This window comes from Canis aureus, chromosome 5 (assembly GCF_053574225.1).
Source record: "Canis aureus isolate CA01 chromosome 5, VMU_Caureus_v.1.0, whole genome shotgun sequence".
Lineage (NCBI taxonomy): Eukaryota > Metazoa > Chordata > Mammalia > Carnivora > Canidae > Canis > Canis aureus.
Genome location: NC_135615.1, coordinates 34,533,103 through 34,553,717, shown reverse-complemented (window position 1 = coordinate 34,553,717; position 20,615 = coordinate 34,533,103). Strand labels below are relative to the sequence as shown.

Genomic DNA, 20,615 nt, shown 5'->3' with positions numbered 1-20,615 from the left:
GGCTGCCCCAGGAATACGGGTGAGCACAGCGTGGCCCCCTCCACTTACACACACGCTCCTTTCAAGTCTGATAATTTAGGTGTGAATTATCTTGGGCTTCCTCCACACAAGATGTTGTCGTCTGTAAATAACGACAGCTTTGTTTTTTGTCTTTAACTCCTTATGCATTTTGCTTCTTTTTCTTAAAATTCCGTCGTCCGGTGTCCTGTAAGGTCATCTCACATAGTTCTGTCACTTATTATACTTGGGCTCTTGGAGACCCGTATTTCTAGTGGATCATTTTTAGTGACACACCGCGCATGGCTTTCCATTAACTATTTTCAAGCTCTCAGATGTTCTGGAGCTATTATAGCTAAATGGACAGGAAAAGTTATCTCTGTTCATCAAAAAATGCTCAACAGGGGACAAAGCCTCTTCATCTGGAAGAAAATTGATCTTTGGAGCAGGTAACAAAGACTGGGAAGCTTTATGGGGGGACCAAGGGGCGCGCTCAGATGTTTAATGATGTGCAGTGAAACTTCTGGAACAGACGTTGAAGCTTAGGCTTTTCCTTCCACCTCGTGTCTGAGCAACCAGAACACTGGGCGTGGAAGCAGATGCTTTGCTGAAGGTGCTTTCGAAGTGGACCGGCTCCTCCGTGAAAGCTCTGAGAACACTGACAAAAACGTCAAAGTCAGGTCAAAGTCAGCCTTTTCAGAACTCTGGAGAATACCCAGAGGCTGCAGCAGCTCAAGGAAAAGTGCCTGAATTCTGGTAAAAACAGTCCAGTGGTGGTTCAGTCCGAGCCGCGCCATCACCCAGCTCTCTGGTGGCCTCACAGGGGCAGTGGCACAGCATGGTATGGCCTGGCTGCCGCTGGAGGGGGCCGGGTGGGTCTGGAGCTCCCCGAAGCCCTGTCCCCAGGCACTGCCCCCTGGCAGCTGTCAGAAGTGGCACCTCCCGGGAACCCTCACTCCTGGGGCTCGTCTCCAGTTGGCCTGACCCCCAGCTTGCCCACTGTGAGCAGCCTTTTTCCCTGGGTCAGTTAGTTGTTCAACGTCACGGCCGCCAGAGGTGACCGTAGCAAGGCAAAGAAGCTGACCGGAGATCTTGAGGGGCTGGGGGCGTGGATGTTCACAGAGGGCTTTGGGGAGGCTGCAGTGTTGTCCCAGGAGTCTGGAAGGTCACACACACCCGCAGGCCCGTGCACAGCTCCGTGCCCAGGGGACACCGGAGTTGGTGTCTGTCCGACCTCGGGGCTCCGCGCAGCTACAGAGTGAGGGCTAGGCCAGGGCTGTAAAGTACCCAGGGGAGCACCGAAGGCTTCCTCCACCGTGCTCACGGAGCCCCTCTGTAAATGCCGGGGATCTCACTTGTTTAAGGCATTTTCTCTTTTTAAAGATTTAGTTATTTTAGAGTGGGAGTAAGCAGGAAGAGAGGGGCAGAGGGAGAGACCGAGAATCTCCAGCAGACTCCCCAATGAGCAGGGAGCCCAAGGCGGAGCTTGATCTCACGACCCTGCGATCATGACCTGAGCTGAAACCAAGGGTCGGAGGCTCAACTGACTGCGCCCCCAGGCGCCCCCCGGTTGTTCAAAGCATCAAAGGAGATTGTGGAAGGCCCCCTTAGCCGACTGCCAGGCTGACTGCACGGAGACTTCCGTGGCCCACACGTGACAAAGAGTAGAGACTTCATGGAATTAGTTCAAGAAGGTCATGAAGCTAACAAACAGCAGCAACAGTAAGCCCTGGTGGTGGAGGGGGATCTAGTTTACTGAGTTGTCACATCATCTTCTTAAAAATGTCTAGTTTTGTGCGACAACTTACGAGGCATGCAATAAGCAGAGGAGTATGGCCCACACACAGGAAGGGAAGCAGGCAGCAGAATGTGTCCCCGAGGAAGCCCAGATGCTGACTTCCCAGACGGCGACTTTAAATGAGCTATTATAAGGATGTCAAACTGTGGGAAAGCCTGCATAAAGAAGTGCAGTACGGCGACGCGAGTGCTGTCTCACCAAACAGAATATCGGTAAAGGAATAGAAATTGTAGAAGGAACCAAATGGAAATTGTGGAGTTGAAACATACGATCACTGAAATAAAATTTCGCTTTGAAAGAGGGCTTTCATTAGGGTCCTGTTGTAACAAATAAACATGGTGGCTTCAAGCAACACAAATGTACTCCCTTGCCGTCCTGAAGTCAGAAATCTGAAGTCAGCGAGATCCTTGTGGGGCCGTGCTCCTTCTGGAGACCTCCGGGAAGAGCCTTTCCCCTGCTTTTCGCAGCGTTGCCATCGGCCTGCGTTCTTGAGCTGGGCTCCCTTCCACATCGCCTGTGCCTCTTGCATCCGTCCTGACATCTTCTATTACCCACCCTGGTCCTCTGGTTCTTTTGTGGGAGCCCTAGTGACCGCACTGGGGCTGATTCAGAGGAGTCAAGATAATCCTCCATCTCAAGATCCTTAACTTAATCACATATGCAGAGTCCCTTTGCTCTCCAAGGCGACACGAGTCCCCGGGATTAGGATGTGGACGTCTTTGGGAGGAAGAAGGCCTGATCCAGACCACACAAAGGACTTAACAACAGGTCTGAGTTGGGACAATAAATAATCATGGAAGTTGAGGATGGGCCCATTGAGATGATCCCATCTGGGGAATAGAAGGAAATAGGAATGAAGTGAAAGAAACAGATCTTCAGGGACCATCAGGTGACCAACGTGCCCATGAGATCCCACGGGAGGAGGGAAAGATGGGGGCTGAACGAATATTGGAAAAAAGAATGACCAAACTTGCCAAATTTCATGAAAAACGTTAGTCTCAATGAACTCTAAGGATAAATAAACGTAGAGATCTGTACCTAGATGCATCTTAAATTGTCAAAAAAAGACAAGGAATCTTGGGCGTAGCAAGAGAGAAACACCTTATCCCATGCAGGGGATCCTCAATAGTATTAATAGCTGAGTTTTTTTTTTTTTTTAAGATTTTATTTACTTGACAGAGGAGAGAGAACAAACAGAGGGAGAGGCAGAGGGAGAGGGAGAAGCAGACTTCCCGCTGAGCGGGGAGCCAGATGTAGGACCCTGGGATCATGTCCTGAGCCCAAGGCAGACCCTCAACCACTGAGCCCCCCAGGTGCCCCTAGTAGCTGATTTCTGATTGGAAACTGGATCGGCATCAGGGTGACCTGCTCAAAGTGCTGGAAGAAGGCATCCGCCAAGAAGCCAGACGAGAAAGGCCAATTATCCGTCAGAAACGAAGGAGAGCATTAGGTGGCCCCCAATAAACACAGACTGAGGATTTGTCTGCAGCAGACCTGCCCTCCGAGAAACACGTCGGTCCTTCGGGCTGAAATGGAAGGACACTGGGTAGTACCTTGAACGGTGCTCTCAGGAGATGCGGGGAAAACACGGGGCAAAATCCAGCGCTGTCTCCTGATGAGACCCTCAGAGACCGGGAGTGGAAGGCGGCTTTCTCAACCCAACGAGGGACGTCTGCGAACAACCCGCAGCCAACCTCCCACTCCGTGGCGAAAGGCTGAAATCCTTGTCCCTGAGATTTAGATCAAGATGGAATAACTATTGTCACCACTCTGTCCAACACCGTACCGAAGGTTCTAGCCCAGAAATTAAGCAAGAAAAGTAAGTGGAGGACATAAATCTTGGGGAGGAAGAAATCACATGGTTTCTGTGTCTGCAGATGTGATCTTGTGTATAGAACGTCCCGAGGAATCCACACCAGAACCACGAGAGCTCGTCACCCCTCCTTACATTTACGGTCAGTGGGTTTTTGACAAGACCATTCAGTGGAGGGCGAGCGCTCTTCGGCGCGTGATCGGCCGTCTGGATTCCCAAGGAGCGACGCTGCACCCCTACCTCACTCCGTATGTAAAAATTAACCCAAAGAGGATCAGTTACCCACACGTAAGAGCTTAAGCTGTACAACTCTTAGAAGGAAACACAGTTTAAATCTCTCTAGCGTCGGGCTGGACAGGATTCCCACTTTCTTAGACCTCAAAGGAATAGCATAAGCAGCAAAAGGGAAAAAAATAGATAAATTGGATTTCTTTACAGTCAAACACTTTTGTGCTTCAAAGGACAGCAAGAAAGTGAAACAGCTGTGTACAGAGCGAGAGGAAAAACCTTTAAAATGTTTTTGTGATTTATCTGAGAAGGGACCAGTATCCAGAATATATCAAGGAACCTTGTAACTCAACAATAAAAAGGCAGGTAACCCAAGTTCAAAGCGGGCAAGGGATCTGATAGATAGTTTCCAAAAAGAGACCTACGACTCACGACCCATCAGCCCTCGGAAAGCTCAGCATCATTAGTGTTGAGGGAAATGCAGCTCGACCTGCCATGAGCTCGCACCTCACACCCACTAGGTGGCTGCAGTGGCTAAGACAGACGGCTGCCTGTTGCATCGAAGTAGTGGGTGCTGGTGAGGGTGTAGGGGAAAGTGGGGTGCTCGTGCCCCACTGGAGGGAGGTACAGAGATGCAGCCACTCTGCAGAACAGTCCACAGTTTCTCAGAATGGTAGATGGGGTACTGGCTGACGTAGCAATCCTGAGGCTGGGTGTACACCCACGAGAATTGGAAAACTCAGGTCCGGTCCCTCTGGACCAGGTCGTGGCCCCGGCCGGGGTCCCGGGATCGAGTCCCACACCGGGGTCCCCGCAGGGAGCCTGCTTCTCCCTCTGCCTGTGTCTCTGCCTCTCTCTGTGTGTCTCTTGTGAATAAATGAATAAATTCTTTTTTTTTAAAGATTTATTTATTTATTTATTTATTTATTTATTTATTTGAGAGAGAGAGAGAAGAGAGAGAAAGAGAGAGAGAGAGAGAGAGGCAGAGACAGCAGAGGGAGAAGCAGGCTCCATGTGGGGAGCCCAACGTGGGACTCGATCCCGAGACTCCAGGATCATGCCCTGGGCCGAGGGCAGGCACCAAACCGCTGAGCCACCCAGGGATCCCCAAATGAATAAATTCTTAAAAAAAAACAAAAAAAAACAAAAACCAACCCAGGTCTGGAGAAACGCCTGCACGCAAGTGTTTGTAGCCAAATTATTCGTAATCGTGACAAAGTGGAAGCAACCCGAGTACCCATCAACTGATGGGTGGATTCCTCGGGAGTATCATTCAGAAACGAGGAGTGATGGGATCCCTGGGTGGCGCAGCGGTTTAGCGCCTGCCTTTGGCCCAGGGCGCGATCCTGGAGACCCAGGGTCGAATCCCACGTCAGGCTCCCTGCATGGAGCCTGCTTCTCCCTCTGCCTATGTCTCTGCCTCTCTCTCTCTCTGTCTCTCTCTGTGACTATCATAAATAAATAAAATTAAAAAAAAAAAAAAAAAAGAAACGAGGAGTGAAGAGGCCCCAGCGGGGCCTACGGCATGGACGGCCCCTGACGGCGCTGCGCTAGGTGAGTGAGCAGGTGGGTCGGGAGCAGCGTCCCGCTGGCAGGAGCGACGGCCCAGGCCCCGCATTTCCTTCCGGGGGATGGAGCATCGGGGGCGGCTGTGCACGTCCTGGGTGTGGTCTTGCTCCTGGCGCAGAGGCTTGGGGTTTGGGGGCTAACTCGGGGCGATCGGGCGTGGACCGGAATGGGGAGAGGGAGCGCGGTGGCACCTGTGTCCCTGGGATGACCGGCCCCAGGAAGGGAGGCGGTGTGGCCCTAACGCGTCCAGGCCCCTGCGTGTGGCGGCTGATGTGCGTCTTGCATCCCGAGCCCCAGGAGGCCGGGTCCCGGCGGCCGTGGGTGAGGAGAGACTCAGTGTTTGCTCCTTGCGGCCTTGGCTGTGGCACGGAGGGGCTCTGGGCCCGTCGGGGCGCCTGTGCTCTACGGTCCCCCCCGGCTCAGCTCGGGCCAGAGCTCAGCGAGCACCGCTGCTGACGGCCATGGGGTTTGGCCCCCGCGGGCGGTGGCCCGGGGCTCTGAGCAGAGGCTTGACAGCCTCGGGTTGGGGGTGCCCTGGCTGGGACCCGGATCTGTCCTGTGCCCCCACGTCTCACCTCCCAGCTCTAGCTCAGGACTGAGCACGTGGCCGGTCCACAGAGGGCTCAGGACGCACTGGTGTCGTAGGGGGCGGGGGCTACGCTCGCTCCTTCGGTGGCCCTGTGGGCAGCTCCACCCCAGGCTGTCCCGGTCGGACGACAGCGCAGCCACCCGTCCGCCTCTGGGCCAGCAGTGGTGGCCACGTCGCGGGCGCTGCCCGTCCTCCAAGCAGCCCATCCGCTTAGGCTTGGCCAGGCTGTTCCAGCACCGGGCTGGGGCACGCAGGCCCGTGGGACAGTCGTGGCCCCGTGGGCATGGGGTGGCCGCGGCATCCCTCCCGCCTTGGTCCCCGTGAGGGGCAGATGTTCCCTTGCTCACCTGCTGTCCGGGTGAAGCGGTTGGTGGCCGCGGGGCCGGGCTGCCTTTGCAGGGACTCTGGTGACCCAGGGGCCCTCCGGGTCTTCGTGGGGACGAGAGCGAACACGGGGGGGGGGGGGCGGGGGGGACTCGGCCGCGGCAGAGGCTGAGCCGTGGTCTCACTGACGCCCGGTTCTGGGGCTCCAACCGCCCCAACCGCCCCGCGGGTGGGAAGCAGCCGCTGCAGAGGGTCCGTGAGGCCCATGGGAGGGGGGGGTGCCCCGTGGGTGTCAGGACCTTGTGCGGGTGTGTGGCCGCCGCAGCCGCTAGTCCCGCCCTGGGGTTGGAGGGCCTGGGCCTGGATGGCAGGAGCTGGGCTCCTCCCTGCGGCGCGAGTGTGATGCTCTGGGGTCCACTGTCCTTGGGGCCACGTTCGTGTGTCCCCAGGTCATGCGGGCGCCATCCCCGAGGGCCCGCCCCGCCCTTCCTGGCCCACCAGCCGCCTTGCCCGTGCTGGCGTCGATCCTGGGGAGGACCTTCCACCCGTGGCAACATGAGCCTCAGCAGGGCCCAGGCCCCATGCCCTGAGCGTGCCCGCAGCCCACGTTGGCTCTGACGCCCCACCCTGGCCCGAGGCCTGGGCCAGAGGGTCCCGGAGCCTGTGTGAGCGCCGCACAAATCAGAGCTGATGGCCGCGGTCTGGGGAGTGTGACCCGGGGACACCCACGGAGGTGTCGCTCGGCTGCACGTGTCTGGGGCAGTGCCACGATAGCAGGGCTCTGGTGGCAAGGGACATTTATAGGCTCGGCCCACCTGGAGGCTGGAGCACGGTGACATTACTGAGTGATGGGGTGAGCGGGGTGAGCTATGGTCCTCCAGGGAGCAGTGACTCTGTGTCTGTCCTGCAGCTGCAAAGTCTGAGGGTGTGAGGGTGTGGGGGAGGGGGGGAGGGAGGGAGTTGGAGGCAGAAGGGGAGGGGAGGGAAGGGAAGAGGGGTGGGAGAGACTGAGGAAGGAGGGGGAGAGGGGAGGGACAGACGGTGGGGGGGGAGGGAGGGAGGAGTAGGGATAGAGGAGGTGGGAGGGGAGGGGGAGAGTAGGGGAGGGGCATAACCAGCAGGAGGGGGGAAGGAGAGGGAAGAAGAGGAGGAGGAGGAAGGGGGAGGAGGATGGATGTGGAGGAGGGGAGGAGGGGGAGGGAGGGGAGCAGGGAGCAGAGAGGGCAGGGAGGGCTGGAGGGGGAGGGGGAGGGTGTCCATGTGTCCCCTGAGCCGACCCCGCCGCTGTCCTATAAACCCTGAGGTTTGGGACGTGTGGCGTCAGGAGGCAGGTCCCCGGGCTGCGTGCTTCCCGAGGGGAGGAACCGAGGTGGTGCGGGGCCTGGAAGCGGTGCGCCCCGGGGGCAGAGGCCCTGCACCCGTGTCCACACCTGCCATGTCCACACCTGGCTCCCACTTGGGTCCTTCCCAGGGCGACGTGCTGGCAGGTGCCCTAACCCCCGCACCCTGGAAGAGTCTCCGGCACAAGTGGGCGGCCGGGCCCTATGCCCCCGGCCCCCCGGGCCCCCAGGCCCTGCTCCAACAAACAGGCCCGGCAGCCAGGGAAGCGCGGCTGGACTCCATGTTTTTATTCACTTAACAGAAACATCCACTTATCAGGTGTCACCGGAGTGCGGTTTACAGAACTTAGAGGCAAAGTAACATGTAAAATAATACCTTAAGGTTTGGGATTTTTTGTTTTTGTTTTTTTTTTTTTTACAAATATTATAAATGTACATCCAATATTGCCATTCATTCATGCTTTTTATGTACATACCTTTGCTTAAGAATTACTATTTATTAAGTTCATTTGCTTAAAAAATGCCAAAAATTAGCCGAAAACTAACTGGGCACTGCTGGGAAAGTGTGTCTTTTGTGTGTCTCCTGTCGATGGTAGGAACCCGTGCCGGCACGAAGGAGGCCGTACGATGCGCCTCGTCGCACCTTTCCCCTTGGCGGGCATTTCGTCCCTGCACATTTGATTCCGCCACGAGCGGCTGGGAAATCGCGTGTCCCTTTCTCCGGGGCTGACGCCGGTGGCAGCTCCCTGCGGTGCGGCTTTTGTTGGTTCTGACTTCCTGGGGACCCGGCCACCACCGTCCCTTGGGTGGAGCCCATGACCAGCGGACACGTCCCAGGAGTCCACAGAAGGACCCCGGCAAATCCCCCAGGACTGAACACACGGGCACTCGAGGAGCCCCCACCTGGGCATCCGCGCAGGGCGGCTGGAGACCCGACTGTCCAGGGAATCACAGGTGTTGGTGGGGGACAAACAGGCACTAAACCAGGACGGCGGGGGGCAGGGTGTGTGGGGAGGCCAGAGCCAGCCGTTGGGAGGATGAGGCCCCCCCAGAACGGAGACGTTCCCGGCCCCGGCCTCCTCGTCAGTGACTGCGTGTTTTGTATCTGTGTCTGCTGCATCACCCTCCACCCCAGTCCCTTACGTGACTCTGAATGTGTGGGAGGGCTCCCCTGGCGGGATCCCCACGCCTCCTTGCAGCCCCTTGGGCAGGACCCCTTGCAGGGGCCGCGTGCCCGGCTCTGACCTCACTCCGCACCCCACTCCGGATCCCGGATCCCACTCCCCGGTGGCTGCCCTGCATCTGCGAAGGGGGAAGAAGGGCAGCGGGGACCCCAGGGGAGGGCGGCCTCCCCACTGAGTGTAGGGCTCCAAGCTCCGGTTTCCCTCCTGCAGGGCCCTGCGGACCGGACCGGGCGGGTGGGGCAGCAATGCCGACGCCGCGTCAGCCCGGACTCTCCGTGGAGGCGAGTGGTCATGAGGACAAGGGCTCGTCCCGACTTCCCTTTCTTTTATCTTTATGAGAAACAGACATTTACTGTGTTTTGGGATGATTTCTTCCGAATGGCTTCTTAAAAAAATGGTTGTCGAACTCTCTCTAAATTAAAAATGTCTAAATTTCAAACGTCTTTTTAAATTTTATTATTATTTTTTTAAAACAAGATACTATAGACACATCTTGAAATTTATAATCTAAAAATAGCATTTCATCAAAATACTCTGGCTAGTCTATTCTGGGCATCAACGTACCATGTGTTCTCGGTGTATGGCTCTCCAGACGCAGTAAACACTATACCAAAATAAGCCCCCCCAAAAAACCAAAACCAAACAGACCCCCCCAAAACAACCATTTAACTTTATTGATAAGAACAGCTTCCTGCAAAAAGGAAATTATATGAGAAATTATGTGTGAGAAACTCAACTTGACGTTTCTGAGGAACAAGACTCACGAAGTCAGCAGTGACGTGGGGGTATGTACAGACGAGGGACCCACGGGGACAGACAGGCGGTCACCGGCCCACGAACCCGTCCCTCGGCAGACGCCCCCAGAGCCCTCCCCGCCCCCCAGCCCCCGCGTGCTGGGACGGCACAGGCGCCTGCCCCATGGAGAGGCCTGTGGACGCGGACCGTGGGCTGGACGGTGCTGGGAACACAGCCCGCGCTTTGGGGGCAGGTTGCCGGCGTGGACGGCGTGGATGCGAGCAGGGCCGGGGCTCGGGGTGCAGCATGGCCGGAGGCAGCAGAGGACCCCGAGCCCCAGGGCCGCAGGGGAGCCCGAGGGTGGCGGGCACGTCCTCAGCACGGAAGGCGCTCAGGCCGGTGCCCGGCTGCGCAGCACATGGAGGCTCTCGGGCCCCTGTCCCGCCGGCCCGGCAGAGCCCCGTGCCCCTGCCCCGGCCCCGGCCCCGCGTGCGCCCAGAGCGGGCCGCCCTCCCCGGTGCGCGTCCAGCCCTGTCCCGCTCGGCCTGGCCTCTCGGGCGGCTTCCTGCTGCCGTGGAAACGCCGCACACCAGCACTGCGGTGGGGGCCTCAGGGTGCCCGGTAGTTGGGGGGGCAGGTGCTGCCCAGGTCCCCGGGGCAGGTGGTCGGGGGGCACCCGCAGTGCTGTGTGGGGACGGGCCCACTCGCCTGTCCCGGGCGGTGGCTCCTCTGCTGTGTCCTCGCTGCAGGAGGGGCGTTCTTTGGCGCCAGGGCCCAGAACGGGGCGTTGACAGGCTGGGCGTCGGTGCCCTCGGGGCAGCTCCCGGGGGGGTCGAATCACACCGTGGTCACCGTGGGTTCCGTGGGTTCCGGGCTCTGTGCCCCAGGCCTCGTCCTGCTTACGTGTCAGAAGCCCACGCCCACCGGCCGTTTGATGGCTGTTTTCGTAGCGCGTTGAGATCGCACCCCATTTCCTTAAGGGGTGCCGACGACAGGAAACCCCTTGCAAAAATCTTTTCGTATCTTCCAAAACCGTCCCTTGAGGGAGTCGTGCACTCTGTGTCCGTTTTCAGACCCAGAAGAAGGTGGGGTGACCCGTCCCGGGTGACGTCCCGGGAGGACTCTGCACGCTAGCCCGCTGCTCCCTGTCCCCTAACGTCTCAAACTCATTGTGTTTCTTTGCTGCTGCGTTGTCATACCTGCAGCCTGTCCTCTGCCGTGTCTGGCCGCCGCTGCGCTCCCCTCCGGCCGGATGCTCGCCGGGACCCCGGGACCCCAGGACCCTGGAGCCGGGCCTTCGGGCGTCCTCAAGGTCACGGGGCCTGCTCGGGTTGGAGAAACCGCAGGCCTGGGGACGAGCGTGGTGGGTGTGAGATGCGCGTCCTTGTGGTCAGAGCGGAGCCCTGCCGGGGCCGAGGGACGGACCCCACATGGCCCGACGCCATCGCCCGCTCTCAGCAGGACACCATCCCACCCCTCGTGTTTCAGCCGCTGCTCTGCGTGCTTTGTTTCCGTCATGCGGGACGGTGACCGGGGGACGAAGGCGGGGAGAGCTGGTGGCCCTGCAGCCCCGGGGCGGAGGTTGTTGCTGAGGCTCTGTCGAGCTTGCTCACCGTCTAATGGGATTTCAGGGAAAGTCGGAGCGTGGTCTGGCCGGGGCCCCCGTTAGCTCGTCACCTGCAGGCCCCGGGTGCAGCCGGCGGCCGAGGGCACCTGCGGGCCACATCCTGGGAGCCCACCCCTGGGACCCAGGCCGGGGCGCACGCGCTCTGCGACTCCGGGTCCGCGTCTCCCGTCCTGCTTCTCGGCTTCCTCAGTGCTTGCGCGTCTCCCATCCGCTTGGGAAGGAGGTGGAGTAAAAACTTAAGTGGGTGATGAGGGTGGTCGAGCGTCCTGTTGGCTTCTTTGGGGAGGAGCCCATGGCTTTTCTCTTCATTGTGGCTTATCCTGAAGTATCGCGTCGGCTTGTGCTCGTGAGAACCGGGCGCGGTGCTGCGGGCGCGTGGCGGGCGGGGGGCGTGGGGTGGGACGAGGCTCCGCTGGGCACGGCCGCACCCAAGACCCTTCGGCCTGGACGGAAACTTTCCGTTGGACGCAGTGGGAAGAGCCGTGCGGCGGTGCCCTTGCCTCCGGGCTGGGGTGCCTGGGCTCTGACCACGAGGGAGCAGCCCCCTGGGGAGCCCCAGGCTCCGAGCGGGAGTCCGGGAGCCCATGGGGCGCCGCCCGCGCGTGCTTCTGGAACGCCAAAGGGAAATGAGTGCGAAGAGCCAGGGAGCCCCGCCGCTGGCCGCGCTGGCGCCCGCTCGCCCTGCCCTGCCCTGCCCTGTCCGGGCGCTCGCTCCGCCCGGGAGCTCGTCCGGCTCAGAGCGTCAGGAGGAACTGGTCCTGCTCGGGCGGCTTTCTCACCCAGGTGCCCAGCCCCGCCTTCTGGAACGCCTGGAACAGCTGCTGCTTCACGGACTGGTAGGTGCCCGCGCCCCGCTTGGCCTCACAGTACATGGACGGCGTGTCTCCCGGGCTCGGGATCCGCGTGCTCAGCTGTGGGCGGGACAAGACAACAGGTGAGCCGGGCCGACACGGCTCCCGGCCGCCCGCCCTCCCCCTCCCCAGACACGGACGGGGCCGCGGCGGAGGCCCGAGTGCTTGGGGCTTGCCCAAAGCTGCTGCTTCCATCAGGCGTCCTCGGGGCGCCACCCGGCCCGACCTGGCGGCCACCCCACGGGTGCACGGCAGACCGTCGCATCCTCCGCCCTGCGTCTGTCCAGTGCAGGTTACTTGCCAGTCTTTGTCTGTCTGACCTGGACGGACTCAGACTCCAGGGCCGCTCCAGGGGCCTCCTGGGGACGTCCCTACACTGCCCTGATGCCGCAGCTAGTGCCTGCTCTGCAGCCCTGGAGGCCGCGCTCGCCGGCCGGGCCCACGTGGAGCGGCACCCCCGAGTCTGCAGGGCGTCGGTGGGGAGGAAATAGTGGAGCCCGCGCTGGGCCACGCCGGCGGGACCAGCCCAGCCTCCTGCGGGCTCCCGGGCCCTACCTTTCCGTAGAGCCTGGCCCACCGCGCCGAGAACACGTGCTTGCAGAGCCGCGACGAGCCCCCGCAGCTCCTCTTGCCCGTGGTGCCGTCGATGACCTCCACGTCTGCGTTGCCCATCACCCAGTTCACGCTGAAGTGCGGCGACTTCCCCGGCTGGCGCGCCTCCGCGTGGCTCACTCCTGGCAACACAGCGCGGGAGCCGGGCTCAGCGGGTCGGCTGGGCGAGCCCCCGGGAACGGCGCAGGCTGCTCCTGGGAGACAAGGCCCTGAGGCCCGGCAGCGGCGAGAGCCCAGCAGTCCAGGCCGCCCTGGCCTCTGCGCTGCGCACCTGCTGCCCCTGCCCGGCGCCCCCCGAGGGTGACCCGGGGAAGGCACGTGGGCGCCAGGAGGGGGAACAGCCCCATGCACCCCCCTGCACCCCTCCCCAGGCCGCCTCCCCGACCTGAGTGCCCCTTGTCCTGGCCTGGAGGGCCCAGGGGCTTCCCCGGGCCTGTGTCCAGGGAGGGTGGGCGCCGGTTTCACAGACGGTGCTCATGCTGCCACTGGACTGTGGGTCACAGTGCAGTGGGGACGCCTGGTGTCGGGAAGCGTCTGAGTGCGAGGGACTGGGCAGGTGTGAGGCGGTGACCCCATGTCTGGGGGCCCCGCACCCCAGGCCCTCCCGGGGCAGCTGGCCCGTCAGCTCTGGGTGCTGCCAAGCTACAGATACAAGTCCACCCCCCACCATCTGAGGCCCCCCCCACCACCCGGGTTCCCCCCACCATCCAGGGCTCCCCCTGTCTGAGGCCCCCCCACCATCCAGGGCTCCCCCGTCCAAGGCTCCCCTACCATCCGAGGCCCCCCCCACCATCCCCTAATTTGAGGCTCCCCCCATCATCTGGGGCCCCCCTCTGTGTGCCCGCCCCCGGCGGCTACAGCGCCTGCGCCCCGAGTGGGAGGCCCTAAGGGCTCGTCTAACTGCTAACCGACACCCTAGTTTGAGAAAACCCTTGTGCGCCTCTGTTTAAAAAGCGAGGCCATGGAGCGTTTCTTTAGGTCGCTGGTGGGCCGGGCGTATTTAAGATTTAATTCCCTTTCTCCGAATTCTATCTACACACGACATTCAGAAATAGAATTTTTATAGGAAGAGGGCCAAGTCCCTATCTCAGGCAGCACTGGCTTCCATCTTGTGAGACGGATTCAACATCGAGTCCTGCAGTGACAGGCGGGTGTAGACCAGGCCGCTAGTGTGCTCTGCCCCCTGCCAGACCCCGTGTGCGGCCCTCGCACGTAGGCGTGCGCACACGGACATGGCACGGTGCATGTGCTTCTAACGGGAGTGGAGCTTGGACTAACTGGCGCGGACTCACAGATGTGGGGTCGGTCCGCTCGCTCGCATCAGCGCAAACATCGAGACGATTGGCAGTGATTTTACAGCCACTGCCTCGTCCTACGAGAGCACATCTCGGGGTGAGTGTGCAGAGCATAGTAGGGTCTGGAGAGGGTGAGAACTGGGTGTGGTCTTTCTGCCGAGCGACGCCTGTTGCTCGTCCTGCAGGTTCCTAAGGTCTGAGGGACACACATAGGAATAACTGGGCTTTTCCCCGGTGTCCCCTCGTCTGAGCGGCGGTGAGCCGGTGGTTGCCGGGTGTGTGCAGTGCTAGGGAGGGCACTGGGGCACCTGCTTGGGCGCTGGGGCACCTGCTTAGATGCTGGGGCACCTGCTGGGCGCTGGGACACCTGCTGGCTGCTGGGGCACCTGCTGGGCACTGGGCCACCTCCTCGGGTGCTGGGGCACCTGCGGGGCACTGGGGCACCTGCTGGGCACTGAGGCACCTGCTTAGATGCTGGGGCACCTGCTGGGCACTGGGGCACCTGCTCAGGCGCTGGGGCACCTGCTGGGCGCTGGGGCACCTGCTCGGGCGCTGGGGCCTCCTGTTGTCATGAGCGCTTCCCCCTGATTTTCAGGGGCTGCCTTCCTGCGGCTGACAGGAGCCGTGGGAGTCTGAATAGTGACCGTGGTCTGTGGTCCTCACAGCTCAAAATGCACGGGCTCCCAGGACAGCTCTGAAGGCTGTGACCTCTCCTCTGTGGCAGGAAAAAGTGTGACTACTTCATGTTGCAACCTGACAGTGACACGGTTCTTGGCACCTGTAAGGGTTGTCATTTCTTCGGGAGACACAGGACGAGGGGACTTCAGCAGAACATGGTCATGGTTTCCTCCTATGACACATGTTTCTCTCCTAAGGCGCCTAAACTGATGTAATAAGCCGAGGGTTGTACTGGATAAAAAAGGGGATTATCTTCATTGGTCTTTATTCTGCTCTATCCATTGGGGGTGGTTTTCCTTGTGCCCAAGTGGCCCAACTAATGTCTCCTGGGGTGTGAGTCTTGAGGCGCGTCAGCTCTGTGTCTGTCCGGAATGTGGTCTTGCCCTCATTTTTACTTTTTAAAGACTTATTTGTTATTTTAGAGAGCGAGCGAGCGAGCATGCACACGAGTAGGGGAGGAGGGTCAGAGGCGGAGGGAGAAGCAGACACCCCGCTGAGCAGGGAGCCCGAAGCGGGACTGGATCCCAGGACCTGAGCTGAAGGCAGACGCTCTCCCCCACGGAGCCCCCCCCCCCCCGGGGTCCCCTCCTTGCCCTCATTTTTACAGGATACTTTCAGTGAGTCTAGGATTTTCGGTTGAGATTGATTTCCTATCAGCATCTTAGAGATACTGTTTTGTTGTTTTTTATCTTCCACGAAGCAGCTGATCCGGCCCCCTGGAGCTGCTCCTGTATGTCCCCGACTGCTTTTATCATCTTCCTTTTGTCTCTTCGTTGGTTTGGTTTGGTAGCAGTTTTGCCGCTGGGAGGAGGACTTGAGGTTCTTCTTGGGCCACGCTGTGCTCCTGGGTCTGTCGCTGATGCTCCACGCGTGTCCTGGGGAGAGACTGGCTGTTGGCTCTCTGCATGCGGCTCCTGCTCCGCGGCTTCTCTCTCCGTCTGGAGCAGGTTAGTCGCACTTCCTCGCCCCGTCTCTGACCTCTTTGTGTTTTCCCGCTGGACGGTTACTTTCATGACTCAGCTTGGTTGGTCCGTGGTGTCCAGCTGTCTCGTCAAACACTGGCCAGCCATTGCTGTGAGGGTGCTTGCGGGTGTGACTGACGTGGAGGAAAGAGATGACTGTCCTCTGTGCAGGGCCTCATGCCATCGGTCAACTCTCCGTGGACTCGGTGGCAGCATGGTCTCCAGCTGGAATTTCCAGACTGCCTGGGGACCACACCTGCCAGCCCTGCACACACGTGAGCAGTTGCTTGAAGCATATCTCTTTTCTATTAGGGGAATGAATATACTCTACTGGTTCTCTTCTCTGGAAAACCCCCACTGCGTTCTGGAGGTTTCCTTCAGGCCGATGTTCCAATTTACTAATTCTCTCCTCAGTTGTGTTTATTTTTATTCATCTATTATTTTAAAAAAGATTTCATTTATTTAAGACACAGAGAGTGTGAGTGTGCACAGGGGTGGGGAGGGGTAGAGGGAGAGGGAGAAGCAGGTTCCCCACTGAGCAGGGAGCCCCACGTGGGACTTGATCCCAAGACCCTGGAATCATGACCTGAGCCAAAGGCAGATGCTTCACCGACTGAGCCCCCCAGGTGCTCCAGTCCTTATTTTACGATGAATATAATATTGCGTATTAGTTACCACCTGCATAAAAAACGAAGTTTGCTACTATCCCCCACTGGATGGTTTTGCAAGATACTGTTAATGATCATTAACTTTAGGAATTTCTCCTGATTCAAAGAGGCTTTGGCTCTCCACCTCAGGTTCCGCAGCTCAGTGTGACAATACACGGAGATTGAGACTCACAGAAATGTGGGTCTGCCTGGCCTCGGGCCTCCTCCATCCCACCCACTTCCCTCCTGCACAGAGGTGTCCGAAGCGCGGCCCGCAGGTGCCGGGGGCAGGCTTTATGCTGTTGGCGACATCTCCGTGAACCAGCTGCTTGAGAAACATGGAGTCCATGAGGCCCTGACCCACCGGCGACCCACTATTACTCCTTCAGGGAGGTGCTCCCCTTATCACAGCCTGTGATTCCCATCGTGGATTGTAAACCGGGGTCCGAGACAGCCTGCGGCTCTGATGTCCAATCCCCAAGGCCCGTCTCTCCAGTTTTGTCTCCGTGGCCAGGAGCTTGCCACGGGCCGTAGCCTCCTCCCGAGTGTTCTCTTCGGTGTGGACTAAGGATGTTCGACGTTGAACACCAGGGCCATTGGATACGGCCGCTACTAGGAACAAAGACCGTGTGTATCCCACCCGGGCTGCTCTTCTTCCCGATGAAGAAAAAGGAGACTTAGGTTGAGCGCAGAAGCTCACACAAACCACACCCTCAGCCTAGCAGAACAGCTTCGAAGTCACTTTCTACTCCACTTAGTGTTTTTCTAAAAAAATGAGTATTCGGAACAGAGATTTTCCTTAATTATCTTCATCACCATGTCCTCATCGTATCGAATATGCGAGAAAGATGGAGGGCCAGTTCCCTTAGGGTGGCTGCTCTCATGGGGGATGTGACTCGCCGTCTGGACTTCTGACGTCCGGCCTCGGTTCCGCCTACAGGTGCAGACTGGTCTGTGCGGACTGTCTCAGGATATCCGTGGAGGACATTAATATGCGTCCTACAACTGTGTCAATAGGGTGTCTTTTTCGGCTCGGCCGCTTCTTATTAACCCAGAGCTGACGGAGCCCCCACGAAGCTACTCCTACGGCACGTGGGCTTCATCTCCTCGGGCAGTTTTGCAAACTGACCTTGAGGGAATCTTCAAGCAGATTTCATGTGCTTGTCTGAGTGCGCTTTTCATTACTATCCTCATACAAGATCTCTCCGTCTCTCCCTGTTGCAGAAAGTCCCGATAATTTCCTCCCAAAATTTGCATGATTAGCTTTTAAATATCATCCAGAGCAGAGCAGCTAAGAGCATGCAGGTGAGACACCACAGTTTAGGCTTATTTGCATCTCTGCAGTAACAAAAGCTGTGTTTTAAATCAGCATCTGAGGATGGACTGAAACGTCCAGTCAGGTCGTCCTGGTTGCGGGTAGGGGTGAGCGTCTCCCCAGGGCGGGGGTTCACACGGGAGGCTCAGGCACTTCGCCATCAGGTTGCACCGCTTGATGGTTTGGGGTGTTCTGAATTTCTCTAAAGGAGCTTTTTTTTTTTTTTTTTTAATTCACTGCATTTACAATGATCATTCAAAATTCCTGTTTTAATCTGTGCTTGCATAGTTCCAGTTGAACATATGATTTTAAAATAGCTTTGCAAGGGAACGGATGGCCAGACATTAACGTCCAGAACCCAAAGGGTGGGTGAGAACCAGCCCCTCCAGGGGCGCCTGGGTGGCTCGGTCGGCGAAGGTCATGATCCTGAGGACCCCGGGTTCGAGCCCCACTGGCCTCCCTGCTCAGCGGGGCATCTGCTTCTCTCTCTGCCCCTCTTTCTTGTGCGCTCTCTCTCTCTCTCTCTCTCTCTCTCTCTGTCTCTGTGTCAGATAAATAAATAAAATCTTAAAAAAAAAAAAAAAAAGCAAGCCAGCCAGCCCCTTGCGGGAAGGGGAGTAAGGATTTGCAGGTGCATTTCCTTGTGTTCGTGAAGCTTGAGTGAATTCCCCACTAGGAGAGGGAAGTGGAGCCACGGAGCAGTGTACCGCGACCCTCATCGGAGCCGTGAGGATTCTTATATTAACTTAGAGCCCGAAGGACTGAGGTTTGTGGGGCCCCCGAGTTGGGAGCATTTGATTTAGCACCAAACCTAGTCCTCGTTCTAGGACTTTGGGCTCCAGGGTCGGGTTGGCAGTTCGGCTGTGAGAAGTTTGCCATTTTGAGAGAAATAAAGGGGAAAGGGGGCGGGGAATGAAAGAAAGAGGTTGAAACTGAGCCAAAGTGCTGTGATCAGAATACAAACTGAACTCACCAACCGTTTAAAAAAATAAATGTGCCTTTATAGACTTTGAATTGGAGCGCGTTTGCCCCCGTCCTGGGGCGCTGGGCGAGCCGGCCATGGGCACCGCTCCTCCCACCTCTTCCCCAGCAGCCTGGGCCGAGCGGGCGCCCACGGGCCCGGACGCCGCCTCATGTCCCAAGGTGCTCCTGTCCCCGCGCCTGTCCCCGCGCCCCCCCCCCCTCCCGGGCTCCAGGGAGCTGTGGGAGACGGGCAGGAAAGCCTCGGGCCGCCGGCAGCCCCACCGACTCCTGCGGGCACACCCACCGCCCGCTCCTGCTCCACGCGGGGTGGCCCCCTGCCCCCGGGCACGGTCCTCGCCCCCCCACCTCCCCCGCCAGGCTGCGCCCAGGCTCATTCTCAGGAACCAGGAGGGGCTCTCCACGCGCTCTCCCCCTCCCAGCGCGACCCCGGCCCCGCCGACCCGGTGCCCACCCGCGGCGCGGGGCTGAGCAGCTGCCGACGTGGGCTGTCCCCCGGGCGCCGTGGCGGGGGGGCTCCCGCAGCCCCTGGGGCAGCCAGCGGCCTGCACGGCCCCCGGGGAGGCACCTCCCGCCCAGCGGAGGGAGAGACTACCCTGTCCACACGCGGTTCCCGGTTACGTGGGGCTGCGGCGCGGTGGCAGCCTCCTGTCCTCTCCCCTGCCTCCGGGCCATGCTGTACCTTCCTCTCTGAAGCCCTGGAGTGGTGTCACTTTGCTTGCTAAGCCTTTTGTTTTTTTTTTAAGGTTTTAATAAATTTGATAGAGAGGGAGGGAGAGAACGAGCCGAGGGAGGAGCAGCCTCCCCGCTGAGCAGGGAGCCCGACACGGTACCCGATCCCAGGACCCTGAGATCACGACCTGAGCCGAAGGCAGACGCCTCACCGACGAGCCCCGGGCGCCCCTGCTCGCTACATCTCAATAGCCATCAGCCAAAATGGGTAAGATCAGCCCGAGTCCGGACCCACGGGTGCGGCCGATGGGCCCTTATTCCCGCGTCTATGGGGACAGCGTGCTCTTACCGCTGAGGAGGGGCCGATTGTGCCGGTAGGAGGTGGGCAGCTGGCCGATGTCCTCGGTCCGGTGGCTCATGACCCGGGACAGGTGGCCCGTGTGGTGCAGACTCCCCACGATGATGCTGTGCAGGTACACGGGCTCGATGAAGTGGCACAGCAGCGCGCCCTGCAGGCCCAGCACATTCCACCTGCAAGGACAGGGTCAGTGTGGTACTCACCGGGCGGATGGCAGTGCCCAGGGCCTCCCTCCACACCCCCAAAGCCCCGGAAGCCCCGGGCCTGGCCTGCCTCCGCTGGGCTTGGCCGTGTTGTGGGGACAGGCAGGCCCAAGGGAGGAGCACCCTTGGCCACACCTGGCCCCAGGGAGGGGCTGCAGGCTTGGGTGGCTCAGGGCGCTGAGCCCCTAAACCCATGGGCGCCGCGACGGGGGCTCTGCGTTTCCATGATCGGGGCTTCCTTTCCTGGAAAACAAGTTGTTAGATGGCGTGGAAACTATATATTCTCTCAGGGACTGGAGTTAGATTAAAAAAAAAAAATACCATGTCCCCAAAGCGAATCTGAATTTTTCTTCATGTGAGCCGGGAAGTATCAGAAACGGAGTTTGTTTATTTCCGTTTAGGGGAAAAGACGTTCTCCCCCTTTTGTCCTCAGCAGCCAGGATGACCTGTTGTGTCATTAAATGACATTAATAAATGACCCTGCTCTGCTCTGAGGAAGATTTTGATTTTAGAAGCTCAGATCAGACACGAAGGACGGGGCTGTCCTCGGGAATAAATACAGCCCCGGGCAAGTGTGGTTGCTTCTGCCAGCCCCGATGAGGATTTTTTTTTTCTTTTTTTTCCCCTAAACTTGGGTGGTACAAGGTTACGTGCATCGGTCTGAGGTAACATTTCGTGGTTTCCACTGTAAATAACGTGTTAAAACCCAACCTCCATCAGCAGCGAACATTATGCAGCTAATTTCTTACATCATTGTTCTTTTCATTAATTAACATTTCTCCGCTGTTAGAGCAATTATTGTGGTGCCTCCGTGCCGTACATTTCTTTTCATGATTA

At 58.9% G+C, this 20,615-nt stretch overlaps 2 protein-coding genes across 14 annotated transcripts in view; one reads left to right on the top strand and one right to left on the bottom strand.

Annotated features, from left to right (window-relative positions):
* WDR37 (WD repeat domain 37) overlaps window positions 1–20,615 on the top strand; it is an 88,740-nt gene that overhangs the window by 66,751 nt on the left and 1,374 nt on the right. For 9 of the 12 annotated variants that reach the window (XM_077897355.1, XM_077897354.1, XM_077897352.1 and 6 more), the window contains one exon: window positions 19,292–19,485. The exons of 2 other annotated variants lie outside the window; for them this stretch is intronic. In XM_077897355.1, the coding sequence (XP_077753481.1) occupies window positions 19,292–19,485 (194 nt within the window). Of the gene's footprint in view, window positions 1–19,291; window positions 19,486–20,615 lie in introns of those variants that run through there. One more of the 12 variants, XM_077897363.1, reaches the window with a different exon arrangement.
* ADARB2 (adenosine deaminase RNA specific B2 (inactive)) overlaps window positions 7,926–20,615 on the bottom strand; it is a 335,917-nt gene continuing 323,227 nt past the window's right edge. For both annotated transcript variants that reach the window (XM_077897347.1, XM_077897346.1), the window contains 3 exons: window positions 19,567–19,748; window positions 12,611–12,789; window positions 7,926–12,115 (listed from right to left, as the gene is read on the bottom strand). In XM_077897347.1, the coding sequence (XP_077753473.1) occupies window positions 11,939–12,115; window positions 12,611–12,789; window positions 19,567–19,748 (538 nt within the window). In that variant the 3' untranslated portion in view covers window positions 7,926–11,938. The remainder of the gene's footprint in view (window positions 12,116–12,610; window positions 12,790–19,566; window positions 19,749–20,615) is intronic.